A 12,501-nucleotide genomic window follows, 5' to 3' on the forward strand; every position below is an offset into this window, starting at 1 on the left:
TATATATTGGTAGGATGTTTGAGAGTGGTTTATGCAAATTCTGGATTTTGGAAGATCTTTCGAATTTTCAAACTTAGTGAAATTTCAGACCATTTTCGGATCAGGATGACATTGGTGGATTGATGTGAATTTCCATACTTGGATGATTTTGCATGCTTTCCTCTTCTAGAATAGGAGTTCCATACTTAAACCATTTTTTTGATCCAACTTGTCTGCCTTCTGACTCTTCCGGATTTAGAAATGATCTTCAGGAACGTTCAGTCTTTAGGGATGTTCAGTTTTTAGTGTTTTCCTGTAAAGAACCTGCCAAAAATAGATTTTCCCAAATAGTAAGTGTTTCAAAATGTTAGGGTTTGGACAAAATAGGTCAGGAAAGCACTTACTAAAAATAGAAACTTATTAAAAAGTACAAATTACTAAAAATAGTAAGTTTGATTTTTGGCAAAATTAGACCAATCCGGGTGGCAGTGAAACTTACTAAAAATAGACTTACTAAAAATAGTAAGTGCTCAGAATTCGCTAATTTTACTGGGAGGTTCCTTGAAGGGTCCTGGTTCCAGTTCTAAGTTTAGTTTTTCCAAAACCCTAAAAGAAACCCCTAAAATCTAGGACTGAAGGCAGAAACCCTAAAATGAACAAAACGAGTCCTAGACTTAACCAAATTTGCTCAAACGAAAAGCAAACTTAATCAATATGAGCCCCAAACACTTGCAAAGCGGAGAGACTGACGAGACTGCTGTGAAAAGACCAAAAAAACAAAGCCAAAAGACCAAAAAGACCTTAAAAGTAGGGGGTCTCCATTTGCAATGGGGCGATGTGTGAAAACGTCACAACACTACGCTTGCAGCCCTACAAGCAGTCTTCTTTGAAAAGCAATGGAGCGGAAAAATTGCAACCACAGTTTTATGGGCCATACAAGGTACTAAGGAAAATTGGAGAAGTTGCATATGAACTTGAACTACCAACCGGCAAGAGGATCCATAATATTTTCCATGTGTCTTGCCTACAGAAAGAATTGGGACAACAGACAATTACCTCTCCTGAATTGCCACCATTGGACGAAGAGGGAAAGTTGATTCTTGAACCTGAGGATATTGTAGATTGGAGGGAAAAGAAGTTGAGGAATAAGATTGTGCAGGAGTATCTCATAAAGTGGAAGGGTTTGCCTTTAGATGATACTTCATGGGAAGGTGAGGAGATACTCCAACATCCTAATTTACGATTGCTAGCGGACCAGCAATCTTGGGAAGGGAGGACTGTACAGTCCCCTCTCAGTTGAAGCTCTAAAAGTTACTTTGCTAAGTCTGCCTGTAGTTGTGCCTCTCCCAGACTTAGCCATTTTGTGAATTAGAAGGAGACGAGAACGTGGGACCCTTTTCACTTAAGTGAATTCCTATTTTTCAGTCATCAGTTGGGGCCACTTTTGACATTTAATTATTCCTAACTCATATGAAGGGGGGGCGCTGAATATTCAATATTGGATATTTGTTAGTGGCAAAACATAAATATCATTGCCTGATTTATCAAGAAAATCGCCTGATTTGTAGGAGTTTAGGGCAAAAGTCTTTTTAGGGTTATTTGCCTATATAAGTCGGCCAGCAAGAGGGAGGCGATTCATTGTCTTATGTTATCATTTTATTTATCTTTCTCTCTGCAATTCTGGGACAACAACCCCAAGGAAAAGGCGGCTTGGACGGCCACCCAAGGTCTGCATGTTAGTATAACTGTGTGGGATCAGCATTCAGCATCTGTTGAGAGTCGCAATAGTTTAATCAGCCATGAAGGTCAGGGTTTAGAAATCAAACTGTAAGTTTGCAACTCATTTCAGACTTCCAAAAGTCCTCAAGTTCTCAAAGTTTCATGAAGATTTCAGGGATACAAACAGCTAACAGCGGATACTATGTGCTTTTATGAATATGTAATAAGGTGGAACATGTCTTCAGACAGTAATTTCTTTATGGTTCTGTTTATTCTGTTTTCAATTTATTTCCAGAAATCTGAAAATCAATAAAAAATTCTTTCCTACATCTAGCGTAGAGTTTTTGTTTGTTTTTTATTGCCAAAGGATATTTCATAATCATGTTGATAAAGTCTTCCTTTTGAGAGTTTTGGAGAAATTTGGCTTTGACCCTAGGTGAGTAGCCTGGATTAAAAGTTGCATCAGTACCTCAAGCTTCTCAGTCCTGGTTAATGGGAGTCCACATGGCTACTTTTCTACCACTAGGGGTCTTTGACAAGGGAACCCTCTCTCCCTTTTTCTTTTTATCATCATGGCGGAGGTTCTAGGAAGACTCATTTCCAAAGTGAAAAGAGAAGGTAGATGTAAAGGTCTCAAAATTGCTCAAGGCATGGAGGCCACCTCTCATTTACAATTTGCAGACGACACTCTTCTCATGGGAGAATCTTCTCTAAGGGAAGCTAGGATCATTAGAGCTACCTTAGATAAGTATTGTGAGGTGTTGGGGCAAAGAATCAATTGGCATAAATCTGAATTTTATTGCTTCAACACCCCTTTAGGAAAGCAAAGGGAAATTTCGAGGATTTTGGGTGTGAAGACCAGGTAATTGCCAGGGAAGTTCTTGGGCATTCCCCTCTTCATGGGAGCAAGCCGCTCAAGTCTTTGGAATAAGTGTGGGATGTTTGGAGGGGTGGAAAAGAAAATGGTTATCTTTTGTAGGTAGGATCCTAATGCTCAAAACGGTCATCTCAGCTATTCCTAACTACTCAATGTCTTGTTTGAAAATTTCGGAAAAAATCATTCATCTTGTTGAGCAAACGATGAGGAAATTCTTTTGGAGTGGAAACCTTGAATAGAATAAGATTTCCTTACTGGCGTGGGAGGTGTGTAAACCGAAGATGGCAAGAGGAGCAGGGATCAGAAGGTGGAATATTATGAATGAGGCATTGGGTGTGAAGCTAATATGGAGTATGTATGCAAATCCGAAACAAAAATGGGCCAAAATTTTAGAAGCGAAATATATGGATACCCCAGAAAAAGAGCGGATCCTCACTATTAGAAAACTTGTCAAAGGGTCGGCAATTTGGAGCTTTATGTTGGCATGTCGAGCAGTGATCACAAATCACTTAAGATGGAGAATAGGGGATGGTAAATCGGCTCTTTTTTGGGATGACTCATGGGAGAGACATGAAGTGTTGATCTCAGATGACTCTTTGCAGGCTTTGAAGAACATTACAGTAGAAAGGTGGGGCAAAAAAGTCATAAGACTTTGAGTCTTTATGGAGTGCAAACTAGTAGATGGTTCAGAAGTTTGGTCTTGGAAGGACCCCTTGGATCTTAATTTGGCACCAAACCTGCTAGAGAAACTTAGAAACATCTTCAAGGAGAGACGTATCCTCATTTCTCATATTAAAGATACTTCAGTATGGTGCGGATCGAAAAAATGGGAAGTATGCAGTGAAAATTGGTTACAAACTGTTGGAAGCGAAAGAAGATGAACAAGGTTGGCCTCATAATCTTTGTTGGGGTAGGCATTGCCTCCTAAAGGCATGCTCTTTCGCATGGTTCACACTTCAGGGAAGAATTCTCACGGGTGATCGTTTGAACAAGATTGGTTTTGCAAGTCCTCTTTCTGTTGTTTGCCCTGAATCAGTGAACCATCTTTTGCTCCGATTTGATTTTGCACATGCCTGTTGGTATTTCTTGATCAACAAATTAAACTGGTAGATCCCCTCTCCAGCCTCTCTCAAGGAGATGTTTTGGGTTTGGAAGGTTGATAACAAAAAATCCATTTTCTCAAGCATTTGGCAAATTGAACCATCTGCATTAATTTGGGAGGTGTGGAAGGAAAGAAATTGACACATATTCTAGGATAAGGAGGAACCTCTGGTCCAAATTTGGAATAGTATTGAAAACTCTGTTTCCGAATTGGTTAGTACAGCAGCAAGCTTCACAAGTCTGGATAAACATCCATACAACATGGAGGATAGTTGAACTCAAGCTAATTGGCCACTCATTAAATTTAATCCTGTTAATGGGTCGTGGCAGGTTAATCCTCCAGCTACTAATAAAGAAACAGTGGTATGGAGTGCACCAAAACAAGGTTGGATCAAATTCAATTTTGACAGTGCATCTAAGGGGAGCCCAGGTCCATCCAAAGTTGGATTTGTAGCTAGAGATTGGCAAGGACAAACGTTGGCATGCAGTATGCAGAGGCTTGGCCCTGCCATAAACAATGAAGCAGAAGCGAAGGCGGCACTCTTAGCAGTGAACATAGCAAATAAACTATCAGCTGCCTCGGTCCATATGAAGGGTGATTTGTAGATTATTTCGAATGCTATTATGAAGGGTGGTACCGAAAATTGGAAGATTGACAAGCTGGTGAAAGCCGTTAGGGACCAATTATTATCCTTTAAAGAGTTTAAAATCTCTCATCTACATCAAATGGGCAATATGGAGGCAGATGACTTGTCAAAGCATGTTGTTGACTTAGTGACTTGGATTGAAGAGGAGATTTGGAAGGATTGTCAAGGGAGTAGATTGGATGAAGTGGTGGCTCCATAAGACGATATGATGGGAGTACCGATTACATTAAATGATACTCGTTTGATTGCCGCCATAGTTTGTAATGGGCAGTGTGCATAGTGGGCTTGGTAGCAGTGTGGGTTTCAAGCATTTATTGAAGGTTGCTTATCAAGATAAATGTGTAGCTCATTTTTCATTCACAAGTATTGTTACATATCAGAGCTAAAGGTTTGATAAGGAAAAAAGATGCAGGCGAACTTCTCATTACAAACACTCAAGTCCACGGTGGCGTTTTGGGGTAAGGTCTCAGAAGAGCGTCTAAAGCATATTTTCAAATTTAAGGATGAAGAATTCCTTCATAAGGTGACTGTGGTTTTAGGTGATTCTTTTTTGAATGTGGTGTACAGATACAGGACAAACGCAAACATTGCCTCTCTATTCTTCGCTTGGTGTCTAGAATTGTGTACTAAGGAAGAGGTCTATTAGATTGTTACCCAATGTGTACGGGAGGAGTGGTGTTGGGGATTGGCACCATTCATGGTGATAGCTAGACCAGGTGAAGGCTTTGTGGCACTGGGAGGAGACTGATTGCATGTTGGTGAAGTCATTCCCCCTCTGAGACCATTCTTCATTTGGGGTGTTGATCAAGACAAAGAGATTTGTCATGCAGCGGCCCAAATTGGGTTGAGTGAGATTAAGTACTATTTGCACACTTTAGAAGCAAGAGCTCAATGTGAGGAAGTGGAGGCAGAGACGCAAAGCAAGGACAAGAAGAAGGAAGAGCCGAAGAGAAAGAGAGACCATCCAGCAAGGTCGAAGAATGTCAAGAAGTCTAAGAGCACAGTGGAGATGGGCGCATCTTCTAGCCACGAGAAGAGAAAGGTGACAGAGGAATCCCCGAGATCCAGTTAGAACTTTCAAATGGAAATAAAATTGTCTGCAAAGTAGGCTAGGATTGAAGTTGTAGAACAGAAGGATAGACAGGTACCCTTGTTGTTTGTTTTCAAGTTGGCAGTTACTAGTCTGTATTTGATGTAATTTCATATGTATATTGGGGTTTCAGGGATGGTGTAGTAAGTTGCATACTATTTCCTCTTCTAGTTACAGAGGGATTTTGGGTGGTGATGTTTTTACTTTTTGAAGTTCTTTTATTGTTGTTTTTGCTACTATTAATAATAATAATAATATCAAAACTTTTACCGATCAAAAAAAAAGGTTATTATAAAATGTTTAAAAAATAAGAACTTATTTTTAAAGTTTCTTAAAATATATTTAGAATCTACACATGAAATCTCAAAAATCACCAGCTCACATCATCTTCATTTTCTTAACAATTTGCTTGCTATAAGTAACAAAAAGTGAAAATTTGATTTAAAATGTTGATTTGAGTGTCCCACTTAGGCCAAAAAGTGGAGCACGCCTTTACGCTTCCACCCAAGTTTCAATAGCAGAATAGAGTAAGAAAGGAACCTTGGGATCTAAACAGATCAACAATATATCAATAAAAACAAAACAAGAGGGAGTGAAGCCAAGATGGGTAAGCCCTAAATGTGCTGAAAAAGGTAAAGCATTTGTGGCAAAGCTCACACAAGCGAGAAAGAGCATCTAACTATTTGTACACATCAAGAGGAGAAGGGAGGATCACATCGTCAATGAAGAGCTAGAAAACAATCAATACATAATGTTATATATAACCATCATCAACAAGAGTGTTTTGTCAACCAAAAAAAAAGGCTCATTTATGTAGATCCCAAATGGAATAGGCATGAGATTACATCCTTATTTGACTCCAATAGTATCCTTGACTAAAATTCAGAGATTTAGTGACTAGTCCAAAACTAGCCAAAATCTCATTGACCATCATGAGGGTTATAATAAGGAGCTACAATATACCATAAGCATGCACCTTTACATAGTAAATGTTTAGGAACAAAATCAAAGGCCTTACTAAGGCTAACAAAGAAACAAAAGACTTCAGAAGACCATTTGAGTCTCCTGAATGATTGCATGAAGAGTGAGAATGTGGTGATTGGTCTAGAAATCTTTCCCCGAACTTCCTTCTCCCCTAGCTTTTGATTTATGCTGTTCAAAATGTTGAAAAAGCCTAATGTATTCCCAATCATTATGATTCATATTTATTTGTGTTTAAATCAGCCCCCGAGCTGTGAATGGGATGAGGGGAGTGTTGTGACTATGAGGAGAGAAATCTTATAAAACCATCTCATTAGATAGGTCTATAATAGAGGAAATATGTGTGATCCAAAAAATCAGGTCTCTTTTTAACATTTGGACCATTGGGATCCTGTCATAAGTGCACTTCTGTTGCAAGACCAAAAACAATGGTCAAGTGGAGTTAAAGGTTGAGTCTTCTTATATATCCACATTCCTATGGAAAAAACATGCGATTTCAAAACAAGAAAAGACATTACATTTTGAGTCTGTATGAGGAAGTTTGGGTCCAAGAAGGTTGCTGCCAAATATGCACAGTTTTCTGCTGAATTCACACAGTTTGTAATCGAAGGTTGTCTGACATGTTTCTAACCCACATAAAAGAAGGCTGAGATTGGCAGCTAATTAATGTTGTATGATAAATATAAAATATATGTGATCAAATAGACATCCAGCATGTTTCCAAAATATAACAGCAGTTGTATGAAAGACAAAAAATGGCATTTTTTAAATAAAAAATGCCCCAAAAATAGTGAGTTTTGGTGATTCCAAAGTATGTGATATTTGGTTTTGTCACTTTTGGCTTTTGATCTTTGTTTCCAACCTTTGGGGAAGTCGAGGGGATATCTCGACTACCTTCGTCATGCCTAGAAAGAGGCAGAAAGATGCACATTCTTGTTGGTGGTGTTACAGCTTTTTTTGGGACCATGCAAGTGGCTGTTGCAAGTTTATCTGTAACAAGGGAGTGTCAGAGCGAGTAGTTCAAAGCTATTGAGTGATATTAGAGCTTGTTACAGTCAAGTTGGCCATTGCATACTCATTGTCCTTCCTTATTACATAGTAGAACATGAAGAAACTGCTTCCTACACTAGAATTACTTTACCCGAAGTGGGTTACTCCAGATTATGTGTTGTTCCAGACATGCACATGATTGTCATGTTTAATTCCGCATTGGTTGATGCTTAGATCTCTAAATTGCTATTTTGCATATGCCTTTGCATGTAAAAATCCATTGTAAATGGTAGAAACGATTATAAAAGTGTGTCAAGAAGTCTGAGCATTATCAATCCATTTATCAATGACTGTGATTGTGGCATACCCACCCTAGTTTACAGATTAGGTGGTATTGAGCAGCCTTTCCTTTTTGCCTAGAGTTTCTTAACATCTCCTTATGTGCAGGGTTTCCTGATCAGCGATGAAGTGCAGGGTTGGAAAGGGAGTTTGGCATGCTTATGGTTCAAAGAGTCTTCCAAAAGTGTGAGCAGTGTGTGGGCTATTGAAGGAGATGTGTTTTTGGTATTCTTAGTAAGTGGAACTTAAGTGGTTTTGGTGGGCTATGCCTTTTTGGAGTTGCCTATGCAGGGGACACTCTAGTTTTACACTTTCTTTTCCATTGTTGACCTCTAGTTTTACACTCTCTTTTCCATTGTTGGTAGTACACATGTGCATATGGAGAGTGTGTTACATGCATGTGATTTTGCAAGTTTGAAAAGACCCAAGACAGGAATTTTCGTTCTTGTTGTTAGTACATATTTTTATTTTTTTGTAAGGGACAAGTTTTGCTGCATTATGATTTTGCAAGATTTGTTGAAAAGCAAAGAAACAGGATTGTGAAATGTGCAAGGATTGCAACTCAGCAGGGTTAGCGAAGGCAATGGAGAAAAGATGATAATGTCTAAATCCTAGGTTACTCTTGACACCAAAAGTTACACTTGCACGGATAAGGGACATGAGGCTAAAATAATACTTCCAAGGACCTATGTAGATGGCTCTCTATTTCACTTTTTTGCTCATGTGTTGTTTGAATCAATCAAGGGTCAGGTTGCTATATTTAATTCACCATGATTAGGGAAAGAATGAACTTGGGTGTTGCAAGCCACACTGAGGAATATTCTTCAATTGAGAGTTCTTAGATTTATTCCCAGTTTGGTGAGCCTTTGGGGGCCAAAAGCCTCTTGGTAGGAAAGGTGTGATCTAAAAAAAACATCTATTTTCCACATTTGGACCATTGGGGTCATGTCATAAGTGCATCTCTATTTCGGGGCTCAAAATAGCAGTCATGGAATCAAAGGTTGAAAATTTTTGTATATTCACATTCCTCTCAAAAAGCTATGCAATTTCAAAAAAAACAGCATCATGTTTAGAGTCCGCATGAGAAAGTTATTGCTCCAGAAAAGTTGCTGCAAATGTACAAAATTACTGCTAAAGATGCACAAATGCTGCTGAAGATGCACAATTTGCTGTTGAAGTCGAGCATTTGGTGCTTCTTCATCTTTGGTTTTGGCATTTGATCTTTTGTTTCTGACCTTTGCAGAAATCAAAGGTATGTCTTGGCTACCTTCTCCATGCCTGGAAGTGGGGAAACGGACATTCTTTTTGATGGTGTTCAAGCCATTTTTTGGGACTATGCAAGTGGATGTTGCAAGTCTGTTTGTAAAAGGGGAATGTTATAGAGAGTAGTTCATAGCTCAAGTGATATTGGAGCTTGTTAAGGTCAAGTTGGCCATTTCATACTCATTTTACTTCTTTCTTACATAGTGGAACGGTAAGAAATCGCTTCCTAGACTGGATTGTTTTGACCCAAAGTGGATTTTCTCCATATAATATGTATTCCAGACTTGTGAATGATTACCATGTTTAGTTCTGCATTGGTTGATGATTAGATTTCTGTTTTACAATTTCACATATGCCTTTTCTTGTTGAAATCTGTTGTAAATGGTTCAAATGGGGATAAAGGTGTGTGAAGAAGTTTAGAAATTTTAAATCCATTTATTGAAGACTGAATGTGGCGTAGCCATCCCAGTTTACAGATCAATGTGACACCACGGCCTATTTCCAAAACTTGATATGAAGGCCTTCACAATCCATTATTTTACTAATTCATAACTTCTAAATAGCTCTCCAAATTCTGTTGGGAAAAATACAATCCCACTAGATAATAAGATTTCATATCTACTAATATGAGTTCAAGTGGAGAGTAGCATTGGAAATCTAAGACATGATTCGTGCGTGTCGGATTTTCTCAAGGAAGCAGAAGCCTCAAATAATCAACTCTAACGATGCCATATCCAACAGATGTGATCTCTCCATGGAAATATGCCATCTTCTATCTGGCTGCCAGCTTTCACAATTGAAAGAAGTCTAATATAGAGATAATACAATGCCAAGTGCCACCTATGAGTGGCAACTACATATTGACCAGACGTTACATGGTAAATGAGACTCTAAGTAAAACATAAAATACAACAGATGATGAGCACAATAGCATTAACCAAAGGATGTGAACATCGATTACCAAGATTCAAAACCCAGCAGATGTGCCCCGCACGTTGAATGGTCTCCATGTTAATGTAGCTTGTTGAATGTGACTGGGTAATTAACATTCAGTGAATCTTTGAGGGCGATGTGACAAGGTGTCTGGTTTCTCGATTAAAGTGAATTTCTATAGCGTGCTAAAGATTGAAAAATAGTCATGGAAACGAAGCCCACTCCCAGATCTCTTTGACCTATTCAAAAAGTCAATGGACACATGAAATTATGAAAGTGGTCATCAGTAATGCGAATTGGTAAAGCCTGGTTCATTCCAGACAAAGGGTATTGGATGTTTTCCCAATTGTATAATTATAAGATTAATCAGGGGGAAACTACTGGACATACATTTTCAGTGTGTCGACTAACAACAGGCATGTATAAAAACTTTTAAACTGCTGGTGTGGAGGTACAATAAACAAAATTCAACAAAGTTTATGCATTTTAAGGCCCTTGAATTAACACTAGAATGGAAAATGTAGCAAGTGAATCCTTAAAAAACAAGAGAAACGTGCTTGTGACACTCCCACCTGATCTGCTTTCGCCAGCGAGTCAAGAAGCATGTTATATGCAAAGATATCCAACGTGTACCCAGATCTCCGCATATGCCTGTAAGTCTGCACAGCTTTGTCCACATCATCCGACCTCAAATATGCCTGCAAAAGTGACTTGTAAGTATATGCATTGAACTTCAATTTCCATTTCTGAGCCAATCTGCAGCATATCGCAGCCTCTTTGATATGCTCCTTACTTCCAAAAACCCCAATCAATATATTAATTGTGGAGATATTACCCTGTATATTCTTCCTCTCCATTTCATCCACTAATAGCCTAATTTGCTCCAGTTGCTTGCCCTTGCCCAATATGCTGATCATTCTATTATACGAAAAACAATCGTGCTTATACCCACGTCTTGATTCAGCCCACTTGAAAAACTCCAGTGCCTTGAGACAATCCTTTTCTCCTCTCAAAACATGACTATGTTCTACTGTTGTCAAAACAATTCCTACATTGTCAAGGTAATCGTTTATATGAGAGAGCCAATCAGGGTTCTTGAGCATATGACAGAGCCTGCAGATTATATCTCTTCTTGGGTATGCATACCCTCTTATGTCTTTAAGAGTGGGCGAGGCCTCCACTTGTACTGCAATACATCTCCCATCTTCATCTTCCCGAATAACACGCCCACTGTACTTGGTGCCATATGAACGTTTTGTTATCAGGAATAAGGAGATTGGAATGATAAAGTGGCATCTTACGAGTATGTGCGTGACCCATTTAGATCTGCTTAAAATATAACCCATTGCCTTCATTTCGCCCTACACAGGAAACTCCGGCATTTTCCTTTGCCATTAATAAAAACCATCAGCTGAAACTTATATCCGTTCTTAATAAACAATTTCGCATTATTTCTTTAAATGTCCAGCATCGCAACAAAGAATAGGTCTGGATAACCAGAGCTTGCGGCAGAAAACTTTTATTTTCTGGTTTCCTTCTCCAAACCTTACAGCTGAACTTTCTCGAGGAGAAGAGATGAAGCATGAAAGCATATTGCTTTACGCTAAAAGACCATCATAACACCATGAAACCAGTAAATGCATTTCTAAGAGAGTGAAAGCGTGACTAGTTTCATATATACACATACCCGTGTAATAAGCTTCTTTCTGGGTCTTTGAACATCTAATTATCATTCACTACTTACATTTTCAAATAGTATTGAAAGCAGGTGGAATCTTTCTTGAAGTGGTCAAAGATATCCAGGAAAAATTTGAACAGATAGAAGTAAAGTATTAATTTATGTTTTTTTCTAATTATGGGAACAACATTTTAAAAATAAAAAATAAACAGTTTTTTTTTTTTTATGAAGAATTAAGAATGAAGTAAATTTATAGGCGGATAAACAAATGGTACATTCATTTGAATCTCTATGTTGATAAGGTGATGAAATAAAGACTTAAAGGCTTTTGTTATAAATAAATTTCATAAAATTATATGAAAGATATTAGGAAAAAAGAAGAAATATTACTTTAAAGAATTTAATTTCACTTGGAACACGAGCAAAAAAATTTATTTAGAAGTCAATATTTTTTAAATGTCAAAAATAATTTTAAGAAGACTAACTTGTATCACATTGGTGTAAAATATGTAGATGGATAAGGTCAAAAGAAGTTTCGGAAGAGAGGGTATGTGTCTTTTGCCATAGCAAGGACAATGGAAATAGAAGAACTCTTTATTTTGGACTATAAAGCATATAAAAATATCTAAGTCAAGTAATTGAGAAACAATTTTTTTCAAGATATATTAAATGATGAGAAAGTTGAGAAAATGAGAGAGTCTCTTATCAAAATAAATACCTAAAAACTAGTACTTCGCAAAGCAAAAGTTGGAGGGTTTGTCGTCTCATAGACTATCTTTGACCTAATAGATGTTAAAAACCTTTTACTATATGCTTTGATGGTCATATGGATGTATTTATTTATTTTTACACTACAGTACAATTATATGCAAAGTATCGAGATTTTTTTAAGTTTATGGTTGCA

The 12,501-nt window shown here is 37.9% G+C and overlaps 2 protein-coding genes across 3 annotated transcripts in view; both read right to left on the reverse strand.

Moving 5' to 3' along the window:
• LOC131075680 (pentatricopeptide repeat-containing protein At1g51965, mitochondrial) overlaps nucleotides 1-11,677 on the reverse strand; it is a 115,393-nt gene extending 103,716 nt beyond the window's left edge. Inside the window, exons 1-2 of one of the 2 annotated variants that reach the window (XM_058012535.2) lie at nucleotides 10,755-11,677; nucleotides 10,492-10,617 (exon numbers count right to left, since the gene is read on the reverse strand). The gene's annotated coding sequence lies outside the window, so the exon portion shown is untranslated. Of the gene's footprint in view, nucleotides 1-10,491 lie in introns of both variants that reach the window. The other variant, XM_058012534.2, reaches the window with a different exon arrangement.
• Nucleotides 10,426-11,274, reverse strand: LOC131075703 (pentatricopeptide repeat-containing protein At1g51965, mitochondrial-like). The gene has a single exon (XM_058012577.2). The coding sequence runs from the start codon at nucleotides 11,272-11,274 to the stop codon at nucleotides 10,426-10,428; it is 849 nt and encodes a 282-aa protein (XP_057868560.2).
• Nucleotides 11,678-12,501: the final 824 nt, after the last annotated feature.

The sequence above is a fragment of the Cryptomeria japonica genome, chromosome 3 (assembly GCF_030272615.1).
Source record: "Cryptomeria japonica chromosome 3, Sugi_1.0, whole genome shotgun sequence".
Classification (NCBI taxonomy): domain Eukaryota; kingdom Viridiplantae; phylum Streptophyta; class Pinopsida; order Cupressales; family Cupressaceae; genus Cryptomeria; species Cryptomeria japonica.

Excerpts from the sequence above, each read along its gene's own strand:
- LOC131075703 (XM_058012577.2), bottom strand. The coding sequence starts at position 11,274 with ATGAAGGCAATGGGTTATATTTTAAGCAGATCTAAATGGGTCACGCAC.